The 27,652-nt window shown below is 41.9% G+C and overlaps 1 protein-coding gene across 1 annotated transcript; it reads right to left on the bottom strand.

Moving 5' to 3' along the window:
* Positions 1–993: 993 nt before the first annotated feature.
* On the bottom strand, positions 994–25,439 carry LOC115134435 (sodium- and chloride-dependent GABA transporter 2-like). The gene is made up of 15 exons (XM_029668392.2): positions 25,340–25,439; positions 16,240–16,440; positions 14,601–14,735; positions 13,490–13,630; positions 13,035–13,119; positions 12,474–12,606; positions 11,480–11,614; positions 9,802–9,905; positions 7,988–8,112; positions 7,469–7,581; positions 7,092–7,229; positions 6,203–6,305; positions 3,791–3,891; positions 3,334–3,504; positions 994–3,144 (listed from the first exon to the last, which is right to left on the bottom strand). Exons 1-15 carry the CDS (start codon positions 25,344–25,346, stop codon positions 2,980–2,982), a joined length of 1,857 nt encoding a protein of 618 aa, XP_029524252.1. The 5' UTR covers positions 25,347–25,439; the 3' UTR covers positions 994–2,979.
* Positions 25,440–27,652: the final 2,213 nt, after the last annotated feature.

Raw genomic sequence — 27,652 nt, 5'->3', positions numbered from 1 at the left:
GGACTGGCCACCCCTCATAGCCTGGTTCCTCTCTAGGTTTCTTCCTAGGTTTTGGCCTTTCTAGGGAGTCTTTCCTAGCCACCGTGCTTCTACACCTGCATTGCTTGCTGTTTGGGGTTTTAGGCTGGGTTTCTGTATAGCACTTTGAGATATCAGCTGATGTAAGAAGGGCTATATAATTAAATAAATGTGATTTGATTTTGAATTAAAAAAGATTTGGAACACCTGATCTTTCCATGACATACTGTAGACTGACCAGGTGAAAGCAATGATCCCTTATGTAACTTGTTGAATCCACTTCAATCATTGTATATGAAGGGGAAGCGACATGTTAAAGAACGATTTTTAAGCATTGAGATAGTTGAGACATGGATTGTGTGTGTGTGCCATTCAGAGGGTGAATGGGCAAGACAAATTATTTAAGTGCCTTGGTTAGAGTGTCCTGGGTTTTTCACTCAACAGTTTCCCATGTGTATCAAGAATGGTCCACCACCCAAAGGACATCCAGCAAACTTAACACAACTGTGGGAAGCATTGGTGTCAACATGGGTCAGGAACCCTGTGAAATGCTTTCGAAACCTTGTAGAGTCCATGCCCCAACGAATTGAGGCTGTTCTGAGGGCTAAAGGGGGTGCAATTCAATATTAGGAAGGTGTTCCCTAATGTGTTGTACACTCAGTGTGTGTCAATAAAGCTTTTTTTTGTCTGTTACCTGTATTTGCTCAATAGTAAACACACACATATACTAAATATGTTACATTAGAGATTTTTTGGAGGGAAAAAATAAAGGCATACAGCACACACATACCTCAATAGATTGATTTCTGTTGGTTATTGATGTACTCTGATGTTGATACTGTTACCATGTTCTGGCCATTGGAATGCATGAATGCATTCCCTCTCTCCCTCCCTCTCTAGCTGGGTTTCGGATGGAACAGTTTTCAAATATCTCTTGTTGGGGGGGGATGACGTGATATGATGTATTTATTTTAAAACTTTTAATACAAATATTTGTATTTTACAATGTCAGTTGTAATGATGCATGTGAACGGTGTTCAGCTTTGCACTTGACTAGACATGACCTGACAAACACATACTGGAAGTGTAAGAGCTTATACTGTTCAAAGTTATTGTTCGCTAAGGAAAAGCAGATAATGAATTAATGAATAGACATTACAAGCAAATAACAAAGGCTATCTAGCACCGTGTGTGTGAACATAAAAGGTATGAAACTGGTCTGTCACCTCTAAACTGCTCACTATGGCGGTATACTGTTGTACGGTACAATGATTTCCAATGCAAAAATGTTGCACAACATTTTTTTTTGGAACACAGTCCATACTTCACTAGTTTGTAAACCATGTTTATCATGTGCTTTATCACATATTGGACATGGTATACAGCTTAAAAATATATATATATACGATTGTATACCATTTTTTTTTAAATCAAGCCAAGAATGAGAGCAATGCAAATATCAATGTATTACATTTCAGAATAAAAACTGATATGATTAAAATGCTAATACACAATGATTATATCTCCAAGTAAGCTTTTGAATCAATTGCAATACATTTACAGTAAGTCTGACTCCATCCGAATCGCAAACAACAACCTCAGGCTAGCATAGCCTACTAGTTAGTCACCTACAGGTTACTACAATAGAAAGAGAGACACTTGCACTTCAGGTGAGCTTCAGATTTCTTTTTGACACAAGTTTTGTGACATAAATCTGGATATTAAATATATTACAAGATATTACATTTTAGCACATGCACATATTTCAATCTGAAGTCACAGTGTTCGTATGGGAAATTCTTAAAGGTCCAATGCAGTCATTTTTATAACAATATGAAGTCATTTCTAGGTAACAATGAAGTACCATACAATGATTGTTTTCAATTAAGATGGTCAAAAATAGCTAAGAATTTTTTTTCAAGCAATACTTTTTCTTGGACTTTCTGGGAGTGGTCTGAGCAGGGAGAGGAAAACTGAAAACTGGCTGTTATTGGCAGAGTGGTTTGGAACTCTTATTGGTCTATTAACTCGACTGGCAATGTCAACAAAACAGGCTGAAATTCTAGGTGGTCTTTTCAAACAGCTTTTACACTAAAAAGGCATAAGCATTTTCACAATTTCACAGTATTATTACAACCTCGTTGTGTGGAAATGTATATAAAACACAAGAAAATCTAGTTTTTGACTGCACTGGGCCTTTAAATTATGTATTACTTATTGTAACTACAATGACATGATGATTTTAGTTGGCATATGCCTATCTGATTCCGTGTGTCATGTAGATCTGTATCTGTGTCATGTAGAAATGTTGTCAGTTATGGTTTAGTAGGTAAATTAACAAACATATTGATTAGAATGATGTATTACATTCAACTCATATGACTGCAGCGAGTTCGACATGATGCACTAAAAGAATACTTCATCATAGCAAATTGTGTACACATATGCCCGAGAGATGTCCATGAAAAAAAGGAAAATAAAAGATGCTTCCTTAGAAAGCAGGTGCAATCATCAGACAAACATTCCCAAGTCTCAACCACAATGGACATATAACAAATCGCTGAATCACACCATTTCAATGTCTGCTCAACCTTAGCCATTGGTGAAAGAAATCAGCAAAACACAGCTAAAGTTTGTGGTTGATAAGGCAACAGTAGGAGAGAGAAGTGGAGAGACCGACTCTCCCGTGGATGGAAGTGTAGATGGCGGAGAGCCAGTAGCATTGAGTGTGTAAACATAAGAGTGTACACGACTTAACAACAGGACAGCATCTGAAGCAGTAGTCGGTACTGTCTCTGATAGACCTTGCAGGAGAGAAAGAGCTAAGGCACAGCAGCACCAATGTCACTGCATCCGTGCTCATTTGGCCGCAGTTGTGCAGTTATGAGGTATTGTTGAGGAGAGGCCATGTCAAGGGAATGGACATGTGACCTCAGAGGGTCTGGGTCCACGTTCCTAGCTCTAGCAGTTGGACTCCTTCTCATTGACGGGGAAGTAGCCTTCCTTGGTGGGAGGGTGTCTCTGACGGAGGCTGTCCCCATCGCCAGGAAAGATGGGCAGCAGCTTCTCCTGCTCCTTCTTGGTTTTAGGTAAGTCAGTGGATGCCGTGGTCAGGATTGTAAAGCGCTACAGAACAACAGAGGAAATAGACAACAACTATTGTAGATGCTTTATTGTCACATACACAGGATAGGTGCAGGACATGATTGGTTTGTTATATTGGTTTGTATTGATTTCTAAGTTACAGTAGCTTAAGCCATGACATGAGACAATAGCAAACAGAGGGTGAAACAGTGGGTGGTGTGTGTGACTAACCTCTTTCAGGGTGCCTTCCACAGAACACATTTTGATGACCACCCAGAGGGGAACACAGAGCATGGAGGACAGGGCCAGGAGCCAGCCCAGGCAGTAGCCCCACCAAGGGTACACATACTCATTGTTGTACTTCAGAGGGGTGTACTTGATCAGAGAGAAGGCAAAGGTACCCTGCAGAGGCAAATAAATGCAATCAGTTGTGTCTCCGTGACAGTCACTGGTTGCTACGTCCTAGGTTGAGTCAAAAACATTTTTTGTGTTGATTTAAAACAACAATACTGACTTGCTTTCATTTGGGTCTTATCCTCCTTTTGAACCTTTCCCACTTTCTACAAAATCTCTGTGAATTTGATTAGCCTAGCTGTGCAATGTCAGATGCTTTTTCAATACTAACCACCAGTGGGCACCCCTCAGTCAAGAGACATAACAAGGTTGAGTTCAGAAGAAAAATACTCACTAAGCAGGTAGCAGGAGTGAAGAACATCCAGCAGTATTTGATAATAGGTCCGGGACGGTAGCCAATCATGTCCTCAATGTTGTCATAGAAACGGTCAGCACCTACAGGAACAGCGAGGAAAGAGAAGAAGAATGAGACAGGAGTCAGCAGCGGACAGATAGTCATTAAAGTTTCAAGTTTTATTTGTCTTATGTACGTACGGGGTACACATGGTATACACTGAGTATACCAAACTTTACACCTTACTAATATTGAGTTGCACCCCCCTGCACTTTTGCCCTCAGAACAGCCTCAATTCGTCAGGGCATGGACTCTACAAGGTGTTGAAAGCGTTCCACAGGGATGCTGGTCCATGTTAACTTAGTTGTGTCAAGTTGGCTGGATGTTCTTTGGGTGGTGGACCATTCTTGATGCACACAGGAAACTGCTGAGCATGAAAAACCCAGCAGCGTTCCAGTTCTTGACACAAACCGATACGCCTGGAACATACTACCATACCCCGTCCAAAGGCACTTATTAAATACTTTGTCTGTGCCCATTCACCCTTTGAGTGGCCCACAAACACAATCCATGTCTCAATTGTCTCAAGGTTTAAAAATCCTTCTTTAATCTACACTGACTGAAGTGGATTTAACAATTGACATAAATAAGGGATCATAGCTTTCACCTGGATTCACATGGTCAGTCTGTCATGGAAAGAGCAGGCGTTCCTAATGTTCTGTATACTCAGTGTACACATCCAACGAAAGGCTTACTTGCAGATTCCTTCGACATCACAATAAGAAATTACTCAAATACTTCTAGTAAGTTAAACCACAAGTAAATGAAAAGTCATTATTATTTAAGATGCTTATGTGGTATTGACTCAAAACTAAATGAGATGTCACATCAACTCAATTTAAAGTTATGATAACGAAAGTACTTTTTTACCAGCATGCTCTACTGCAGGTATTTAAAACATATATATTTTTTATATCTGTGTTTTTGCATGTGCGTTGAATGATTGACTGATTAATCTTATGTTACACAAAGATAGCTAAAAAAAATTCTAAACTAATCCAATCATTTAGCTAGATTTTCTTGTACCTTTCACTGAAATGGTTGTTCCAGTTTAGGCTTAGGTAGTCTCCTTCCACTGTTCCTAACACTGGCAGTCATTATGAATGCAGATTGCCGGTGACAAAAAATAAAAACGGTTGGATATCCTAACTCTGTCTGGATTCCAATAGGAATTATACATCATTTTCCAAGTCAGCATAATGTGGGTTGCAAAATTCTGGTACATTATCCAGAAATTACAGTTGGAAGATTCCTTCAACCAGGATTTTTTTTTGAAGATCTGGGAATTTTGGGAAAGTTACTGAAATTTTGCAACCCCACTTGCAAGCCTGATGTGGCCTGTATAAACCATGAGTTTCAGGCCACTGTATTAGGGTAAAGCTAGACCTCAATTTAAGGCCTTATGAGACACTGTATGTAATGTACACTGAGTATACCAAACATTAGGAACACCTTCCTAGTATTGAGTTGCAAAGAGCAGGTTTTCTTAATATTTAGTATGTTTGGGTGTATTGTGATAAAGAGTTTAATTATAATGATAATATTTGCCTAGGAACTCACTTGGTGGAGGCCACCGGTCTGAAAAGAAACAAATTCAGCAACCATATCTCTGTCACTAACAAATGCAGTTATGGGTGATAACTGTACAATTCACTCGAAAAGGCAAGGCACCCTGGGAAATTATATTGGTGGCATGGCTTAGGTGGGGTGCTGCTCAACATTTTCAAACTGACAACCCAAATCTGGACTGCCTACAGGGTCACAGTGACTATCGGTTTGAGTAACGGCTACAAAATCACTTTAAGTAACTGTACTGAGATATACATGTATGCAGTGCAACGGGTTTCCTCCAAAGTTTTGAGTAATGAGAGCACATTAAGGTTTACAGTGTGTGAGCTAAGGTGCAGAGAATCAAAGCAGGTGGTCAGTCCAGTTCAAGTGTTCAGCAGTCTGATGGACAGCAGATAGAAACTGCCTCTGAGCCTGTTGGTATCAGACCTCATGCTCCAATCTCGTCTGCCTGACGATAAGGGAGTGAACAGCTCGCGGTTGGGGTGTGTAGGGTCCTTGATGATGCTGCGGGCCTTCCTCAGGCACCGTTTCGGTACACAATACAAATTTGTAACAGCTAACTGTTCGCTAAAAGTTGTATCAATCTCATCAAAAATATATATAATTCAAAATGGTCTAATAATATCATATTCAGCCAGTTGTTCCTCTCCCAGATGCCCTTTCACTTCTATTAATAGCAGACTACTGCTGGATGGCAGAGGATGGCTCAATGAAAATACCCCATTTGTCATGCTAATGTGCCCCTCAATGCATTCCCACATAACTTGGCTAAACACTCACCATAAATCCAAGCAATGCAAACAGTCTCAAAGACAGCCACAAAGAGCAGGCACGTCCCACTGGCAGCATAGTAGTCAAAGAGTTGGAAGACGTACATGCCTCCCTGGAGAGAGAAATGTGTTGCGTTACGGCAGGGCAGCTAGGAACACTTTTTCTATTTCATCGTCCCCATGCCACCTCCAAGACCACATGTAGAACAACAAAATCATGCCTCGATTTCATCGACAGTGTCGTTGCATTTTGGTACACCAGAAGTATATTCATTTCCAATGGAACGCTGCGTTTGCCTCGCCGCCTTGCATTGCAGAGGCAGTTGCGGTGTGATTTATCAAACGTACGTGTCAAACTCTGTGCGTTTACGGCTTGACAGAAACGGTAGCAGAAGGTGAGTGTTGAACTTTTGCTGCACACATATCCAGATGATTGCTGCGTACCATTTTGCGCAACAACACTGTTGGTGTGATTGAGGCGTTAGAGAGGCTAAACATCATGCACAGAATAAAGGTTCCCGATTTCAGTAACCTGCAGTATTTGGCTCTTTTTCTTAGCAACTTTCAATTCACGTGACAATGTGACATTCTCCATCTGTAGCTCAGTTGGTAGTGCATGGCACTTGGAATGCCAAGGCAGTGGGTTCGATTCCCATCGTCCACCCATATGTAAAATGTATGCACAAATGACAGTCGCTTTGGATAAAATATTCTGATAAATGGCATATGTTACAAGAAATAAAGCCCTAAATGAAAACCTTTGGGATTTCATTCTTGCTGCATATTCCAACTCCTCCTGAGACACGCGTGGAGAGTTGGGGTCAGAGCCAGGGTCAGCCATTTTACAAGCGTCCATGAACCAATCGGGGTCCTGGGTGGCATTTTAGGCTGTGGCCTACCTCTGTCAGCATGATGAGACCCATGAGGAAGGAGACAATGGCCACCGCCAAGATGAACAGCTCTCTGCGGTTCTTACGACGAAAGGTTTTAGGGTACATGTCCACCATGGCCGTCACCAGACTCTCCACACACACAAACTACAGCAGTGGAGAGAACAGAGGGGATGCTGTGTCACTGATTTAAAAAACACCACTGTGGACATTGTTAGAGCAGTGATTACAAACATATTGTGTGTGTGTGTCAGAAAGAGAGTTAGTGAGTAGGAGAGAGAGAGAGAGAGAGAGAGAGAGACTAAGAGAGTGAGTGAGCGAGACAAAGAGAAAACGAGAGTGAGCAAGAGAGAGAGAGAGGAGACAGAGTGCTACTCTAGCCTCACCTGGCTGTCCAGACCCAAAAAGACGATCATGATGAAGAAGAAACAGGCCCAGAGAGGAGAGAAGGGCATCATAGACACTGCACGGGGGTAGGCTATGAAGGCCAGACCAGGACCTGGTACAGAAAGGGTTAATACAGGTTTTACAACAGGTCATTACAGAATTGTCATCAAGTGAGCAGGACTTTGACCTCCACCCAATTGTATTGTGAAACTACTAGGTTACCTTTGAATTCTCCGAACATTGAAAGTTAATTTTAAAGATGAACATGTCATTATCATGGAAAAGCCATTACAGCACAGTTTAACAAGGTGTTTTTCTCTTGAACAGTGTGGGACATGTACTGTACAGTCAATAGCTCCTTAAGTGGTGTGCAGCGTTTCTACTAATTCACATTCCAAAATATATTGCTGTAGTACTTAAAATAAAATACATGTTGAATTATGAAAAATTATGACCAGTTCCCCAATGATGAACTGTCAAGAAAGGTCTGTGTGTGTCTGTTAAAAATAACTACCAACCAGATTCTGCCACCTCTGAGATGGGCACGTTCTGCTCGTAAGACATGAAGCCCAGGATGGAGAAGATAGCAAAGCCTGCCACAAAGCTGGTCCCACTGTTCAGGAAGCATAGCGCCAAGCAATCTCTGTAACCCCAGAGAGACAGTCGTCAGCCAGGCATAGATACCAGCCATAACAGATGTACTGTATTTATGTCACAGTAAAAATGAACAACTTCAAAGATAAATCAATACCATATTGTGAAACAGATACTGTACTGTACAAAATACAGATAAAGATACAGAACAAATATTTCCACCTGTTATTAGCGTACTAGGTTATTATTAGGGTGTAAAACAGAACAAATCACTTATCAGTCTTAGATGGTTATACCATGGATCATTTAGCTATTTGATTTAGAATTTTATGTCCCCTGTAGGTATGCCCCCAAAATATAAAAAAAAATATTTGATACCATTTTTAATTTATTTGAAATGCATTGAAGAGCACATGTGTAAATGTCAAAATGTACAGTCAAAAAATAAATCACAAGGAATAAGGTTTTGAAGTGGGGGCGGGATGCAAAAAATGACTTACTGGTCAAAGGTTTTAGAACACCTACTCTATCAAGGATTTTTCTTTATTTTTACTATTTCAGGAACTCCTTCAAGACTGTTGGAAAAGCATTCCAGGTGAAGCTGGTTGAGAGAATGCCAAGAGTGGTCAAAGCTGTCATCAAATCAAATCAAATGTATTTGTCACATACACATGGTTAGCAGATGTAAATGCGAGTGTAGCTTGTGCTTCTAGTTCTGACAATGCAGCAATAACCAACGAGTAATCTAACCTAACAATTCCAAAACTACTACCTTAGTGGCTAGTGATACATGTATTACATAAAGATGCAGTAGATAATATAGAGTACAGTATATATATATATATATATATACACATATGAGATGAGTAATGTAGGGTATGTAAACATTATATTAAGTAGCATTGTTTAAAGTGGCTAGTGATATATTTTACTACATCAATTTCCATCAATTCCCATTATCAAGGCAAAGCGTGGCTATTTAAAGAAGAATCTCAAATATAAAGTATATGTTGATTTGTTTAACACTTTTTTAGTTACTACATGATTCCAAATGTGTTATTTCATAGTGTTGATGTCTTCACTGTCATTCTACAATGTAGAAAGTACAAATAAAGAAAAACCCTTGAATGAGTAGGTGTTCTGACCTGAGGTGTACTTCCATAATTAAAAAAAACCGGTACCAAGTTACCTTCAGTCGAGTCACATGACACTTGTGGGGGTAGTAGAACAACAAGAACAACAAAACACGTTTGTTTTCCTGAGAGTCTAGTGGGGTCATGTTCGTTTGTAGCCCAAACGGTTTGGATGCTACATACAGAAGTTGGCACATAGTGTACTGTACCAACTTCAGATGAGTCCCGTGGGGCTTGTGGGGGTCATAGAGCAAAACGGAGAACACCATCGTGTCCGTTTGGGCGCTACAGACGTTTTCTTGAGAAGACCAATTTTCGGGATGTCTCGTGGTCTGACAAACAGCATTGTAGCTCTGTCACGTTCCACCAAAGATTCGGAAGGCCGACATAGGTGGATTGAGACACAGCTGATATCGCTAGCTTAAATAAACAGATTTTTATGGGGATTTTTTAATTATATTGATTAGATTCGTGCATGGGTGCGTCAATCAACTCTAGGGGGTTTAAGAAAGAGATACATCTGCTTATTGTTGGGTGTCAGTCATTTCTGACTAGGGTAAGTAGGAGGTGTAGGTGTAAGCATGTGTTCTGAGGTGAGACCTGACCTGTAGCAGTTGTTATTGTACTTGTTGTAGCTTCCCAGAGCAGTCAGACACCCCAGACAGATGGCATAGGAGAAGAAGATCTGAGTCCCTGCATCCATCCATACCTAGAAAGAGGAGGGAGAAATCATACCAATGCCTTTTCATTTGCTGGCAGAAACCATTGCATTGCTCCTGGCTAATACCTTTAGTTCTCTGAAGCATGTCACTTTTGTCAAAGACAGCTATAAACCCCTTCCGGTGAGACATTTGGTATGACCTACACCTTCCTCATTCTATGGTAAAAACCTGTCACCCCATTTCTCATCACTTATGTGACCACCCACCATGGCCACCCCCCAGTATGCTGGCTCTCCATCGCTATGGCTCCCCAGCGCCAAGTGTGGTACTTTTCCACCACAGACTCTGTGAACAATCAGCATAACACAGTTCCAATTTGAATTAGGGTGCCCTTTGTTCTCCCTATTCACCAAAGTCGTGCTGAAGCACTGAGGGCACGTTTCAGTCAGCTGCCTAGCAGCCAGGAATACTTCTGTATGTGTCCCAAATGGCACCCTATTGCCCATGTAATGCACTACTTTTGACCAGGGCCTGTAGGTAGTGCACTTTATAGAGTGTGGGTTGCTATTGGGACACAGTCTTTGACTTAGCTAGTCCAGTGCAAAGACACAAGCGTAGGCCCAGGCCACTAAGGCAGATGTTCCCATCATACAGACAGCTTGTCTCTTCCTTCAACACAGGGTTATATTCATCCATAGAAGACCCCTGTGGATTGAAGAGGTCACTCATTTGGTTAATGGGGGCCAAAATGGAGAAGTGGTTGTGAAATGTCTCTCTCTCTCTCTCTAGGTAAGTCAATTAAGAACAAATTCTTATGTACAATAACGTTAGGGAGTGAGTGCAACACGTATATAACACACAAATAGGTTAAACAACATCATCCAAACAAACAGTCGAAAATACGAACAAATCACAGTCAGTAAAACTCTCTCTCTCTCATAACCAGACGAGAACTAGCCTAGTATCTGTGTTTGCTGACCACATTCCTCATGCCGGTGTTCATGAGACATTTATCACCCGTCCACTCGTCAAATATTCCTACAGACTGCCAACTTTACAGATTCAGTCATTCTCTGGCACAGCATTAGTTTGAGAGACAACGTCCCCCTGGTTTTTCCAATGTCATGTTCTTCTCATGATCAGACGTGTTTTCATTTGTTTAATGATTGATCTTGATAATCTTGATAACAATCTTGGTGATATTGAGTTAGATCCCTGAAAATGCTAAGCACAGCATAACAGTCACTTCAACAGCTCAACGAATGAAATGAATAATTAAGTGTCCAAGTTCTACTGTATGGGGCCACACATATTTTCATCATAAACTAGGGACAAGTGGTGTGACAGTGAGAGTATTTTTTTATTTATTGCTGACAGGCAGAGGTCAGAGGAACACTGGGTAAGTCAGCCTATAGGGTTATTGTGTCAAGCTGTTGGGTATTCCACTTCCCACAGTGATGGTATGGGTGTGTTTGTATGTATAATGTGTGTGTGTGGTTGGGGGAATTGGTTGTGTCTGTGTGTGTATGTGTGTATGCACGTGTGTGTGTGTGTGTGTGTGTGTGTGTGTGTGTGTGTGTGTGTGTGTGTGTGTGTGTGTGTGTGTGTACAGTACATGTACCTGTGGATCTGACAGGCGGCCCAGGTCTGGGTAGAGGTAGAACTTGATTCCTATGAAGGCTCCAGGCAGGGTGACCCCTCTGATGAGCAGGATAGACAGCATGATGTAGGGGAAGGTAGCTGTGAAATATACCACCTGAGGGGGATAGAATGGGAAAGGGAAAGGGGGATACCTAGTCAGTTGTCCAACTGAATGTATTCAACTGAACTGTGTCTTCCGCTCTGACTCAGAGAGGTGCAGGGGGCTGCCTTAATCAACATCCACGTTGTCGGCGCCCGGGGAACAGTGGGTTAACTGCCTTGCTCAGGGGCAGAACGACGGATTTGTGCCTTGTCAGCTCAGGGATTAGATCCAGCAACCTTCCGGTTACATGCTGCTACAGTATGTACAGTGCAGGACAATACAGCACCAAGGGTCACAAATGGGTTAACCAAGGGTCTACTAATAACAAAAAGCAAAAAAGTCATTGAATGGTCTCTAGTCATCTCAGCTATCACGTTATCTGCCAGACTTCAAAAGGACCACATATCTAGAGTACTTGGTTGTCCAAAGGTGTGAAGCAACATTGCGAAAATGCATAGAAATGTCCTGAAAAAGTGACCTGACTGACCAGGAGCAACTCTTAGTCATATTCAGTGCCATAGACTCTGACATGGACTGTTTCAAATCTAAGAGACTATCCTGTAAGAAAACCTTTCTATACAACTGCACTGTTAAGTGGAACAAACTACCACAACAACTTAAAGCTATGCCGACCAGAACTTATTTTTAAAAGTATGTCAAAGCTGGCTGATGACCGAGCCATAGACCCATTTTCATGTCTGTATCTACAGTATGTAATGTATCTAAGTCTGCATCTATCTAATGTATTGCACCATGCACTTTAAGGGACCACAATCAAGGGATCAATCAATGAAGTGCCCAGAGGTTCTTCCTGGTCAAAAACTGCATTAGGGAGGCTCACAGAGAGAGGATGTAGAATAGAGCCCTTTACCTTTCCAGTGGACTTGACTCCCTTCCAGATACAGAAGTAGACTAGTACCCAGGCTATGGCCAGACACAGAACCAGGTCCCAGTTGAGAGATCCTATATGATCTATGCCAGAGGAGATACGCAGAACCCTCCGTCTACACACACATGCACGCACGCAGGTGCACACACACACCAGCACACACACACACACACACACACACACACACACACACACACACACACACACACACACACACACACACACACACACACACGAGATGACTGTCAGTGTGATCATTATTTAGACATGAATATCTAACATGAACACTAAGCTCAAATATTACAGCAATAGTAATGTTGAAGCTTGTTAATTATTTACCTTAGGGGAGCATGTCATGTATATTATTTCTCAGGACGTCCCACAGTCCTCCAATTCAGCCTCAAGCCAGCCTGTTTTCGTATTCAGCAGTGCTACACCAGTTGGCAAGACAACGGCCATTTGGCTGAGGAATAAACAGTAGGCCAACCGAGCTCCTTAAGGAGATGGAGAAACAATAGACTCTAAGAAGCACTTAGTACTTACTCCCAGAACTCAATGACAGGAGACGTGGCGTTGAGACGTGGCTGATTGAAAGAGCCATTCCTCCTCTGGAACTCCATGCAGGAATCTTGAGAACAGAGATGCATAACAAGTTCACACACACGTTTACTGAGGACACCGGCTATGGTTTTTCTAGGTAACCCAACTCTATTGTAACGTTACGTAAGGCTACGTGAGACATTTTGGAGTTTTCCTTATTCAATCTGGTTTCCCGAGGGCAACTCTGTCTCGAGGGCAGAAACAATGTGAATGTTTAGGCAAATACGATCACTTAAGTTGAAGTAATCCGAATTGGTTAGGGTTGGTTTAGGGGTTGAGTAACATTCGAACCAGCAACTTTGCCCGTGAGCTTTCATCATACCAATCACATTAGTTCTGCCTTTAGGCAGAGCTTCATCGAGATTGAATAAGGAAAAGTCCACTGGTGGATCTCTGACCTGTGTTCCATGTGTTGTTGCAGGAGGCCCAGGGCAAGTCCCAGGTGAAGGAGTAGGACAGGTAGAAGATGGCCCAGGCCAGGACGATGATGTAATAGAAGTTCAACAGAGCCACAATGACTTGTGTGGCGTAGCCCACTCCTGCAGCAAGGACAAAGGGGAGCATTGTGTCATGGCTCCACCTGTCACCAGAGGGCGGCAGAGACCGTTCCTAGAGACATTAACGACACTCAGGTGTGTTCAATTTACTCATTATGATTTCCCTGTTAAAATAGGTGTTTTCTGTTGTCCTTTGCAGAACTGTGAATTGTTTTCTGAGAGTGAGTTTGTTTCCTGAGTGAGTTTGAGACTTAGTGGTTGTTGGTTTCCCCCAAGTGTACTGTGATCCTGCGGCTACAGTTTCTCAGTGAAGTATTATGTTTATCCTTAACCACTGATTCCTCATCTGGTCTCTTCTCTGCACCTGGGTCCAACTTTTTAAATATTTAAATAGGCAAGTCAGTTAAGAATAAGTTCTTATTTACAATGACAGCCTACCCCGGCCAGACCCGGACGATGCTGGGCCAATTGTGTGCCGCCCTATGGGACTCCCAGTCACAGCTGGAAGTAATACAGCCTGGATTTGAACCAGGGATGACTCTTGCACTGAGATGCATTGCCTTAGACTGCTGTGCCCCTCGGGAACCTTACCACATCACACATTGTGGTTAGCTATGATAATGTTGAATACAATGACGCATGAAAACCATGACTCTATTCGCATTTCTCACCCGGTAGCCTATCTGGTTCATGTGTGAAGGTCTACAGTCATATTGTCCTTATTGGGGGCCAATTGAATGACTGAAGTGTTGGATACTTGGAAGTCTGGAAGTCTGCCAGTGTTGGTGGCATGCTAACCATAACATCAACCTCCTGCTACTATTCTACAGTACATACTGGCAGACACGCATGCAGAAAAACACACACTTACTGTAGATCATTCTCAGAATTTCTTCTCTTAAACTATTCAGTAAGCAGACATGCCCGGGTGTAATTACCTTGAAAGGCATTCCTATACAGTGCACACTAAACAAAATGGAGTTCTAAACAGTAGATGTGAGAGGAGGATCACCTTCAAACAGTGGAGTGATCTTCCTCCAGCAGGTAATGCCTCCTTCGCTGGTGAACTGTCCCAGGGCTGTCTCCAGGAAGAACACTGGTATCCCACAGGTGAACAGGAAGATGAGGTAGGGGATGAAGAAAGCACCTGTTTGATAGAGGGGGGAAGGAGAGGAGTTAACAAGGTGTTGTCGCATGTGTTAGAACTCCACTGTGATTTGAGGTCAGATGACATAACCAATCAACAAGGATGCAGCATTTCAAGGCTGGACACTAAAATTGGAGTGTACCAAAGGATAAATGCTACCTTGATTTGTGCAATTTTTGAAAGTCAGCATCCGACCAATCCATTGCTGGGTGGGATATCCAAATAATGTTAAAATGTTTATCACATTTTTCAGAAAATGTCAAGTTTGCAGTTATCAGCCCGCTAACCAAGCTAGCTAGCTAATGATGAAATTTTACAAATATATTAGAAATGGGAGCTAGACACATAGGCCTACTCACTGGCAAAAACTGGTTGAATCAACATTGTTTCCACGTCAATTCAACCCAAAAATGATATGTGATGATGTTGAATCAACGTGAAAAACTGATAGGATTTTTTAAAAGGGAATGTCATTTTTTTTCACCCAACTTCTTACCTAAATCCAATGACAAGGTGACATTTTTGTTTGATTTCGAGGTCAATTATCATTAGTTGACATCTCAACCATACGTAAATCAAATCTAGACGTTGAACTGACATCTGTGCAGAGTGGGGATGCATCAATACTTTTTGTTCTGATGGAATGATAGGTCTAGAGACATACAAACTATCAAGTATTATACAAACTATTAAGAAACTCAGAACTACTTTGTGCACTTGAGAACAGTTTCTCCAGAGAAGGAACAAAGACAACCTTAGTCAACAGCAGTGAACTTTGACCTGGGCAAGCCCAGGTTGACCAGCTTGACATCAGAGTATCACATACCATAGCCCACCCAACAATACAGTAGGACAGCCAGTATGTATTTATCCCTAATTCCACAACATATTGGCATATAACATTTTTTTTTACTTAAAAGAGCAATTCCAAAGTATTCAGCCTGTTGAAAAACGTGTTTTAATTCCTGTCTCCATAATGTCGTTGGATATAACAAATTCAATGAAATTAGTGTTAATCTTTTGACTTCTATCATCTTGCCAATACAAACGGGAGTGTGTTGTTTGCTACTATTGGACTTCATGTTTAATATGTTTTGAGTGTAGTCTTGGCAGGCTGCACAGAAACATAAATACATATCAATCTAAAAACAGCAATTGTTATCCACAATCTATTAGGAGGATTTATTGCTGAACAACGATTTACATACCTCCAAATGAGCCCTTTTGAGGTTTTACGTCCCTACTCATCCTTAAACAGATTCCATGCCCTTCATAATTCTTCATAGCGTTAAAGCACAATGTACTCAAAGGCTCCAGTGCCATTTAGGTTGATAACAACAGGCTTTGGGTCAGTTAACAACAATATAGTAGCTAAAATTATAATACATCTACAATATGAACTGCCACTGTTGTCCTGATCAATAGTCCTGAAGGAGTACTCAATTATGTACCAATAATATGAACAAAATGACGTGTCACTGAGCACTGTGATGTTAACACCCACCTCCTCCGTTCTTGTAGCACAGGTAAGGGAAGCGCCACACATTGCCCAGTCCTATGATCTCCCCGGCAACAGAAAGGACAAACTCCACCTTGTTTCCCCACTGGCCCCTCTCCTTCATCTTCTCATCGCTCTGTGGCACAATGTCCAGGGGCCGACTGTGGTCATTGGAGGGGTCCATCTTAGGCAGGCTCTCCATGTCGCCTGAGGAAGCAACACGTTAAAGTGAGTGGAGGAGAGGATAGACACCGGGAGAGTAACACTATTGTACATCATTATATAGGCTAACCCCACAGCCTAAAGTCTTGTATTGACTGTGTAGTTATTGTGAGCAGGGGAGGGGTTTCTGTGTATCTTTATCACACCACTCCCAGATCAACAGGCTTATCATAAAGTAAACACAACTTCACAGTCCCTAAGCCTCCCTGCGGACCATCTCCTGGAAATGAGGAATAGGGTGAGAAAAAGGTCTTTGAACGTGGCTCAAGAACATGGGGGTTATAGGGGGCATTGTATGGACTCAAACTATAAGTTATGAAGACTCCTAAGACAACAGCATGGAATACTAAAAACAAAGACTGTGCATGCATCCCCTTTGAATGTTCGGAACAAAGGTCAAGCAGCAAGAGGTGTGAGGCAGGGACGAATTTCAAGACTTTCTGTAGTTCTAAAGGAGGATTTACAGGAGGCACGAAAGTGTCAAACATGAAGTGGTGGTAAAAGTACCCATGTGTCATACTTGAGTAAAAGTAAAGACACCTTAATAGAAAATGACTCAAGTGAAAGTCACCCAATAAAATACTAATTGAGTAAAAGTATTTTCGTTTTAAATATACTTAAGTATCAAAAGTAAAAGTAAAAGTACAAATCATTTCGAATTCCTTATTAAGCATAGCCAGGGACACACTCCAACACTCAGACAGTCCACCAGATCAGAGGCAGTAGAGATGACCAGGGATGTTCTCTTGATAAGTGAGGGAATTCAACCATTTTCCTGTCCTGTTAAGCATTCAAAATGCTTTTGAGTGTCAGCAAAAAATGTATGGAGTAAAAAGTACATTATCTTCTTGTAGTGGAGTAATGTTATGTAAATAGCAAAGTAAAGTATAGATACCCCCCAAAACACTACGTAAGTAGTACTTTAAAGTATTTTTACTTAAGTACTTTACACCAGTGCAAAACATGCATAGTCACATTGACATGTCATATATGCCACTCTGTCTCTCCCTGGCTAGAATGGGTCCACGGCTGTACGAGCTGGGCAACTCGTAGCCGGCCAATGTTCAGGGCCAGTGATGCTGAAAGAGTTTCTCTCTGTACAGGAAACAGGCAGCTCACTGACCGTGCTCACTGCTGTCATGTCTCATTAACAAGGCCTCTTGCTGCCCTCTCTTGCTTTCTCTCTCCCGGTTTCTCTTTCACTCTCTCTCTCTCCCTCTCTGTCTCTTTTTCCCTCTCTCTCACTCTTTCTCTCTCCCTCCTCGCTCTTTTCCTCTTTCTTTCTCTCTCTCTCTGCCGCCCTTCTCTCTGCCTCTCTCCACTTTGGCTAGTCCAGTGGCCCCTCCTGTCACAGATCAAACTAAACAAATTCATGTTGAGTTTAGGTCCGTAACAACAGGAGAGATGGCTACCCCACTGTGCCAGAAGCCTTGAGAATGTGCTCTCAGCTCAGCCTCTCGCTGGCAGAGCAGGGTGGGGTGGATGGGATGGAGGGGAGAGAGCAAACATTTTCTGAGCCTGGGCCAAATTGTGGCCAGCGGTAAAAATAGAGTCCCTTGTTTTCAGAAGGTGTTTGGTGGGAATGAAGGCTTGGCATCATAAAGGACTGGAGACCCTTATTGGCCAGGGCTTCTTTGTGCTGCTCTGAAGGAGAGCAGAGCTCCAGGCTGCCAGGAAGCCTGATCACACTTTACCTTGGTTTTCACAGGCTCAGTGTGGGCCAAGGGGGCAGTGTGAAATTCCTTCACACTGAGATCTCTCCAGACTCCAGTCCAGGGGAGCAGTCCACACTTATTTTGAACTAGGTGAGAATAAACATTTGCCACATTATTTGTAACAGGACGGGACAGAAATAGCCAATTTGCAGATAGATGTTTACAGAGAAGCTAGGGGAAGTGTGGGCTGTGAGAAATGAAGACCAAGACTGAGGAGGACTGAGCATGCCAAGCCTCAAGCCAAGCCACTGGGCCAGTGTTCACGACTCTCTTAAAGGCCTGCACTATAACAGACTCACTGACTGACTACAGCGGGTAGTCTACTGGATAACACTCTTTCTGTCCCCGTACTGATGGAAAGGAACAAAGCTGCTTTCTACCCATTAGTCATCACTTTGATGATCAAAACACAACACAATATCGCGAAACGATGTTAGGGTTTCGTCATGGTTTATGTTTAGGAAACAGTTAGTTATTTCAATCATAGATAGACCATAGATGGAGGAAGGACTTCATATTTCAGAAAGAAACTACAACTTTAAAGTGCTATGTGACTAATAATCAAAACCCTTAAGTAGAGTGGTTCCAAATCTGCATGTGCTTCCGAAAAGGGAATGCAGCCGTGAAGTAGCACAGAGCCATGAAGGAATGACTGCTCAGCCGCAGTGTTTTTCGTGTTTATCGTCTAAGGAATGAGCGTTACACCGAGGCCTGTACTCTGGAGCGGGATCGTGGAGGGAGGTGGAGGGAGGTTGGAGGTGGAGGGTCCATCATGGTCTGTGTCACAGCATCATCGGACTGAGCTTGTTGTCATTGCAGGCAATCTCAGCGCTGTGCGTTACAGGGAAGACATCCTCCTCCTTCATGTGGTACCCTTCCTGCAGGCTCATCCTGACATGACCCTCCAGCATGACAATGTCACCAGCCATACTGCTCGTTCTGTGCGTGATTTCCTGCAAGACAGGGATGTCAGTGTTCTGCCATGGCCAGCGAAGAGCCCGGATCTCAATCCCATTCAGCACGTCTGGGTCCTGATGGATCGGAGGGTGAGGGCTAGGGCCATTCCCCCCAGCAATGTCCGGGAACTTGCAGGTGCCTTGGTAGAAGAGTGGGGTAACATCTCACAGCAAGAACTGGCAAATCTGGTGCAGTCCATGAGGAGGAGATGCACTGCAGTACTTAATGCAGCTAGTGGCCACACCAGATACTGACTGTTACCCCCCTTTGTTCAGGGACACATTATTCAATTTCTGTTAGACACATGTTCAGTTTATGTCTCAATTGTTCAATCTTGTATGTTCATACAATTATTCACACATGTTAAGTTTGCTGAAAATAAACGCAGTTGACAGTGAGAGGACGTTTCTTTTTTTGCTGAGTTTATATGCCTAAATTGGTTTTAGGTGGTTTGAACAACCAGTTCATATACAAGATGTATACAAGATGTTAAGAACAGCTGCTCTTTCCATGACATAGACTGATCAGGTGAATCCAGGTAAAAGCTACAATCCCTTATTGTAGAAAAGGCTCATGGAGTTGGTGGAAGAATCCATTAATTCATGGCCACTTGCTCAGCTGGGCCAGGGGTGCTTTAATTAGGTCAGGTGAAAATGTCAGACAGATCTCAACTCATTAAAAGGAGGAAATCGCCATCGCCCGATCTCGCTGCTTTCTCTTCCTTAACTCCGTCTAATCCAGAAGTTCTGTGCGTCCATGAATCCACGTAAATCCACCAAACCTGTTACCTTTCATCTGAACCTGTCCTCTGAACTATCTGTTGCGATCGGGAGAGCAGGCCATCAGGTATTGTTTATGGTTATTACCGCGGAGCGCGGCTTTGTGCGCACGCTTCAAACCTATTGTGTAATGTAAATGGTCAATGATCACAGCCCTACAGATCATCACAGGCCAATTATGCCATCGATATATGGTTAATATGTAATGAAATTACATGTACATATGAAGACAAACTTGAAAGGGTGAAATATGAAACGTCATTGTTTGCTGGACTGATCAATTCTGATATCAAAGTGATGGGGTTTATAGATTGAATAACCAATCACTGTTTTAATTATTTGTATTATTCTTCTCATGATTATGATAAATAGTTACGAGCCTAAATGACTCAAGGGTGATTCCTATTGACTTCTTAATGAACTGGATTGCTGAATGACCTAATTATGTTAATAATGAGAATGATTGTTATGATTTGATCTTTATGATTATGAATTTGATTGGATACATGTTATTCTGTTTCCTTTGTGATGCAGCACAGACAAACTACCCAGTAAATATATCACTTTATGGCTAAACGAATTCCTGCCTCAGTCTCATCCATTCCTCTGTCACCTGACCTGTGACCACCTATTCACCTTCACTGTCAGTCATCCTATATCGAATCTTCCATTCCTCTCAAACATTTTAGTAAAGGCTGTTGCGCAGCAACTCACTGCCTTCCTGAAGACAAAACAATGTATACGAAATGCTTCAGTCTGGTTTTAGACCCCATCATAGCACTGAGACTGCACTTATGAAGGTGGTAAATTACTTTTTAATGGCATCAGACCGAGGCTCTGCATCTGTCGTCGTGCTCCTAGACCTTAGTGCTGCTTTTGATACCATCGATCACCACATTCTTTTGGAGAGATTGGAAACCCAAATTGGTCTACACGGACAAGTTCTGGCCTGGTTTAGATCTTATCTGTCGGAAAGTTATCAGTTTGTCTCTGTGAATGGTTTGTCCTCTGACAAATCAACTGTAAATTTTGGTGTTCCTCAAAGTTCCGGTTTAGGACCACTATTGTCACTATATATTTTACCTCTTGGGGATGTCATTCGAAAACATAATGTTAACTTTCACTGCTATGTGGATGACACACAGCTGTACATTTCAATGAAACATGGTGAAGCCCCAAAATTGCCCTCGCTAGAAGCATGTGTTTCAGACATAAGGAAGTGGATGGCTGCAAACTTTCTACTTTTAAACTCGGACAAAACAGAGATGCTTGTTCTAGGTCCCAAGAAACAAAGAGATCTTCTGTTGAATCTGACAATTAATCTTAATGGTTGTACAGTCGTCTCAAATAAAACTGTGAAGGACCTCAGGGTTACTCTGGACCCTGATCTCTCTTTTGAAGAACATATCAAGACTGTTTCAAGGACAGCTTTTTTCCATCTACGTAACATTGCAAAAATCAAACTTTCTGTCCAAAAATGATGCAGAAAAATGTTTCCATGCTTTTGTCACTTCTAGGTTAGACTACTGCAATGCTCTACTTTCCGGCTACCCGGATAAAGCACTAAATAAACTTCAATTAGTGCTGCAGTAGTTTGTGTCGGGGGGCTAGGGTGAGTTTGTTATATCTGGAGTACCTCTCCTGTCCTATCCGTTGTCCTGTGTGAATTTAAGTATGATCTCTCTAATTCTCTCTTTCTCTCTTTCTTTCTTTCTCTCTCTCGGAGGACCTGAGCCCTAGGACCATGCCTCAGGACTACCTGACATGATGACTCCTTGCTGTCCCCAGTCCACCTGGCTGTGCTGCTGCTCCAGTTTCAACTGTTCTGCCTGTGATTATTATTTAACCATGCTGGTCATTTATGAACATTTGAACATCTTGGACATGTTCTGTTATAATCTCCACCCGGCACAGCCAGAAGAGGACTGGCCACCCCACATAGCCTGGTTCCTCTCTAAGTTTCTTCCTAGGTTTTGGCCTATCTAGGGAGTTTTTCCTAGCCACCGTGCTTCTACACCTGCATTGCTTGCTGTTTGGGGTTTTAGGCTGGGTTTCTGTACAGCACTTTGAGATATCAGCTGATGTACGAAGGGCTATATAAATACATTTGATTTGATCCTACCTGTCTGGCTACCCACACAGATTCCATTAATCTTTCACTTATTGATGTCACTTGTTGAATCTACTTCAATAAGTGTAGATGAAGGGGAGTAGACAGGTTAAAGAAGGATTTTTATGCCTTGAGACAACCGAGACATGGATTGTGTATGTGTGCCATTCAGAGGGTGAATGGGAAAGACAAAATACTTAAGTGCCTTTGAACGGGGTATGGTAGGAGGTAGTAGGTGCCAGGCGCACCAGTTAGTGTCAAGAACTGCAACGCTTCTGGGTTTTTCACGCTCAACAGTTTCCCGTGTGTATCAAGAAAGGTCCACCACCCAAAGGACATCCAGCCAACTTGACACAACTGTGGGAAGCATTGGAGTCAACATGGGCCAGCATCCCTGTGGAACGCTTTCAACACCTTGTAGAGTCCATGGCGTGACCATTTGAGGCTGTTTTGAGGGCAAAAGGTGGGGGGGGTGCAACTCAATATTAGGAAGGTATTCCTAATATTCGGTCTGCTCACTGTACTTAACAAAGTCATGACATTGCCTCTGCTTGTTTATTAAGAGACCTCATAACATAATAATACTCAATCAGTTAAAGACTCGCTGACAGACGACAGACTGTAAAGTCTCCACACATCAGGTTTATGCACATGTTAACTTTTAATGTTTGTACAGTGGAAAATGCCAAACATGATCACAGTTATCTGGCATAGAATAATGTAGCACTTTCAGATTGCCTGGCAGGTGTATTGGATTTCAATTCTGCATCCCATTACCAAACCCATTTAAAATGATAAAGTTGTATGATTTCATATTTGATCAAATTATTCAACAAATCTGTCTGGAATTATTTAACTTTTTTATGGAAGACTTTCCACTGTATGATTGTGATACTGTACATCAATGTTCTCTATTCTCCAATATCTGAGGCCCATTGTTTGTTCGCGATAAGTTAAGTCAATGCTGAAAGTACCAGTCAAAAGTGGACACCTACTCATTCAAGTGTTTTTCTTTAGTTGGACTTTTCTTTGAAATAACACATGGAATCCTGTAATAACCAAAAAAGTGTTAAACAAATCAATATATACTTTATATTTGAGATTCTTCAAAGTAGCCACCCTTTGCCTTGATGTGCAGCATCAGATGACCTGGCTTCCACAATCGCCCGACCTCAACCAAATTGGTATGAGTTGGACCGCAGAGTGAAGGAAAAGCAGCTCTTTCAAGACTGTTGGAAAGCATTCCAGGTGAAGCTGGTTGATAGAATGCCAAGAGTCTGCAAAGCTGTCATCAAGGCAAAGGGTGGCTACTTTGAAGAATCTCAAATATAAAGTATATGTTGATTTGTTTAACACTTTTTGGGTTACTACATGATTCCAAATGTGTTATTTCATAGTTTTGATGTTTATTTATTTGACCTTTATTTTAACTAGGCAAGTCAGTTAAGAACTAATTCTTATTTTCAATGACAGCCTAGGAACAGTGGGTTAACTGCCTGTTCTGTAATGTAGAAAATAGTACAAATAAAGAAAAACCCTGGAATGTGTGTGTCCAAACTTTTGACTGGTACTGGAGATCTGTGTGAAAACCCACCATATTGAGTGTGATCAAAATGTACTGTCAAGGCACAAGTTCCTGGATCAGTTGAGGACACAACTAAGTGAAAACCACCAGTGAAAATGTAAACTATTAAATTGATTTCCAACACAGGATCAGGTCTGCTAGAAGGACCCCGTATCATAGAGCAAAAAAAGCAGAATCTTTTCAGAACCAGAAAATCAAGAACCAAATTCAAAACTATTACTTAAAATATTACTGTACTGAATCGTTTTGTATGCCCATAACCCTGTCCGTCTGACAGAACAAAACAATAATATTGTAGATCAGTCCCATTTACCATAAAAGTGCAGCAGCTTAGGATGGGCAACGTACAGAGAATAACTTCCCCTGTGGCTCTGACTGCATCTATTGTGGTAACACTGTCACAATCGTCGTATTGAGGAGACCAAAGCGCAGCGTGGTGTGAATGCCTACTTTAATGAATGGACAAATAAACACAACGTACACTATACAAACTAACCAGACAACCGTGACCGCTATAGAACCTCTGTGCTAACATACAACATCACATAGACAATAACCCACGAACCCAAACTGGAAAATGGCAACCTAAATAGGTTACCCAATCAGAGACAACGATAAACAGCTGCCTCTGATTGGGAACCAATCCAGGCCACCATAGACCTACAATATGCCTAGACTAGACACACACCTAGACATACAAAACCCCTAGATGAGACAAAAACACACATACCACCCTCGTCACACCCTGACCTAACCAAAATATATAAAGAAAACAAAGAATACTCAGGTCAGGGCGTGACAAACACATTACATATGGATGATCTCACTGTATTCCTGTCGAGTAATTATGCAGTTACTCTAGCCACAATATTGTTGCTAAGCTACATTAACTAAGCTACAATACAGTAGCTTAATAATTATCTTGTAATTACATGATGGAGTTGGGGGATGGTCCCGCTTTAAAATAACTACTAACTTATACATGCTTTATATAGCACACAGTCTTCATAAGCATGACATAAACCCAAACTATCTGTAAGCTTATGTCATACTGTGTAAAGGGTGTTTAAAGGGTGATATAACATCTCCTTGTGTAGGGTGCATTGCCAAATAAGACAACAACCCAATTTAAATGTAACTCTAAAGACAAAAGAGCAAGGTAAATCATGCATGCCTCCAAAAGTTATTAATTAGCCAAGGATAACCAGGTCAGCAGGGGTTGTTAATAACAATCCCTATACAGCAACGCATTGCATTTGAAATTGTTTAGATGTTTAATGCATTTGAATGTGGTCACCAAGAGAAGAGCTGTCGACCTTCTCACTTCTCAGAGTATGTCCATGTCTTGAATATCTTAAAGACTGGACACGCTCCATGGACAATAGCTCTACTCGATAGGGCAACATCTAGACTATTCCCAACGTCAGCTACAGTTTTCAACATTGTACAATCCGAAAAATGCCAAGTAATTTGTCACCAAATGCCCTAATAAGGAAGCATCACCAAACCAGATGAGATATCTTCATAAAGACAAACCAAGCATGAAGCAGAGCCAACATCTAAGATTCCCAAGTGCTCACAGAATATTCATTAAACGTAACCATTCAACAAACGTATTTTTAGAAGAGCCAAACTCATGCCAGCCTAAAATAAAGTAGGAAATATGTCACTGTAATTGTGCCTAATGCTTTACAGATGCATGGGAAAGTAAGCATTTTCTTCACCCAGTGGTACTCACCTTTCATAATAAAGACAGTCTGATGGTTCGAATGGTTAGCCAGATATTGGCCTGTTGGTGTCTAGGTTTTACTATATAACGTGCAAGGAGGGGCGGGGGATCTCGGTAACTCCAAACTTAAGTTCAGCCTTCAATGAGCTTCTCGTTTACTTTGCTCTGCACCCTCTTCTACCCCCCACCCCCCACCCCCACCTAGTCCCATTCAGAAACCCCCACACACTCGCTCTCTCTCACACACACACCCACACGCTCCATGCAGCACACTAGAGGTCTGTGCCGTCTCAGTGTGGTGGGCCGATTGCATAACCTTCGACACACATTCTCACAGGGTCTCTCTTTCGGCCTATGCACTCTTAGGAATGAGGGTACAGTATCGTTCCCTGGGGTACAAAAATATAAAAATACACAATGTACCTTCAGAGGTACACATAATGATCTCACATGGTACTGTTCGATGCCTTTTAGGGTACATACAGAGTATAATGGTAAATGTTTGTACCCTATATTTTGAATATAATGGTACAATCACCACACACATAATGTGAAGGTACATTTCTGTTTCCCAGGGTACAAACACATTTTGTGTATCCTCAATATACTTAAGAATACCCAACATAAGGTACAATTATGAATTTTTGCCACCTCAAGGGAACTAATGGTTTTGTCACTGCGGTGGTACCCGAAAAAAAGGCAAAATGTTACCATAATATAATTATTATAATCATCATAATATCATATATGCTTTACTGCAGGTTGATTAATATCAGTTTTTGCATGTACATTGATTGAATGATTGATTGATTGATCTTATGCTACACAAAGATAAATAACACACATTTGTCTCAACTAATCCAATCAGTTAGTTTGATTTTTTACACCCTTTACTGAAATGGTTGTCCACTTTAAACCTTTACAGTCTTAGTTGCGTGTGAATAAAAAATCCAACTGTTAGATATCCTAACTCTGGCTGGATTCCAAGAGGAATAATTACAAATCCCTTTGCAAGCCAGCATAATGTGACTTGAAGGTAGGGTTGCACATTTCTTGCAACATACACAAACCTCCCAGGTTTTCCAGAAATCCCGGTTGTAAAAGTCTTGGAAAGGGAATAAGCAGGAAAGCCTTTAAACAGCATTTTTTGAAAATCTATGACTTTAGCAAGCCTACTTGCAGTCCTGATGTACCCTGTAAACCCATGAATTTCAGGCTGTTGTATTAGCGTAAATCTAGACCTCAAACTTAGGCCTTAAGAAATATTTTATGTATTGGCATAAAGTTTCATTTGAATGATAAAATGCTGTATGCCCAGAGCTTATTTGATGGCCACAGACTGAACATGAACAAATTAAAGAAAATCATGGGTGGTAACTCTACGATGCACTCGAAAAGGCAAGGCACACTGGGAAATTATATTGGAGGTGTGGCTTAGTGGGAGAGTGGCTTTCAGATGGTTATTTTGGCCACTGTTTATTGGAAATGTTGTACAACTTTAACTGGTCTATGGTAGAGGTACATTTTTGTCAATGTGGGTGTACTGTATAAAGGCAAAAAAGCACGCTGCCTATGGGAGGGCAGCTCCCGCTCAGCACAGTCAAAGCACTTCTTTGTCCTGGCACCCAATTGGTGGAACCAGCTTCCCCCTGAAGCTAGGACAGCAGAGTCCCTGCCCAACTTCTGAAAGCATATAAAAACCTACCTCTTCAAAAATTATTTTAAATAATCCCCCTCCTCACTAGCCACCCCCCCCCCAAAAAAATGTTTTACAAAAATAAATCTGAACCAACACTGCTCTTGACTCCCCCCCCCCCTTCTATCTCTGACTTTGCTGATAACTACATTATAGAGGGAAAGTGTACTTACTATGCCTGTAAAACAGTGCATTAAAAAAATGACATATTACATTTACATAAGTATTCAGACCCTTTACTCAGTACTTTGTTGAAGCACTTTTGGCAGCGATTACAGACTTGAGTTTTCTAGGGTATGACTCTACAAGCTTGGCACACCTGTATTTGGGGAGTTTCTCACATTCTTCTCTGCAGATCCTCTCAAGCTCTGTCAGGTTGGATGGGGAGCGTCACTGCACAGTTATTTTCAGGTCTCTCCAGAGATGTTCGATTGGTTTCAAGGCCAGGCTCTGGCTGGGCCACTTAAGGACATTCAGAGACTTGTCCCGAAGCCACTGGCTAGGGTTGTTGTCCTGCTGGAAGGTGAACCTTCACCCCAGTCTAGAGCACTCTGGAGCAGGCTTTCATCAAGGATCTCTCTGTAATTTGCTCCGTTCATCTTTCCCTCGATCCTGACTAGTCTCCC

The sequence above is a fragment of the Oncorhynchus nerka genome, linkage group LG9a (assembly GCF_034236695.1).
Source record: "Oncorhynchus nerka isolate Pitt River linkage group LG9a, Oner_Uvic_2.0, whole genome shotgun sequence".
Classification (NCBI taxonomy): Eukaryota; Metazoa; Chordata; class Actinopteri; order Salmoniformes; family Salmonidae; genus Oncorhynchus; species Oncorhynchus nerka.
This window is presented reverse-complemented; position numbering and strand designations above follow the sequence as displayed.

Excerpts from the sequence above, each read along its gene's own strand:
- LOC115134435 (XM_029668392.2), bottom strand. Across the intron at positions 7,582-7,987 it reads CTCAGAGGTGGCAGAATCTG|GTCCTGGTCTGGCCTTCATA; the intron begins GTTGGTAGTTAT and ends TTTCTGTACCAG. Across the intron at positions 3,505-3,790 it reads TCACTCCTGCTACCTGCTTA|GGTACCTTTGCCTTCTCTCT; the intron begins GTGAGTATTTTT and ends TTGCCTCTGCAG.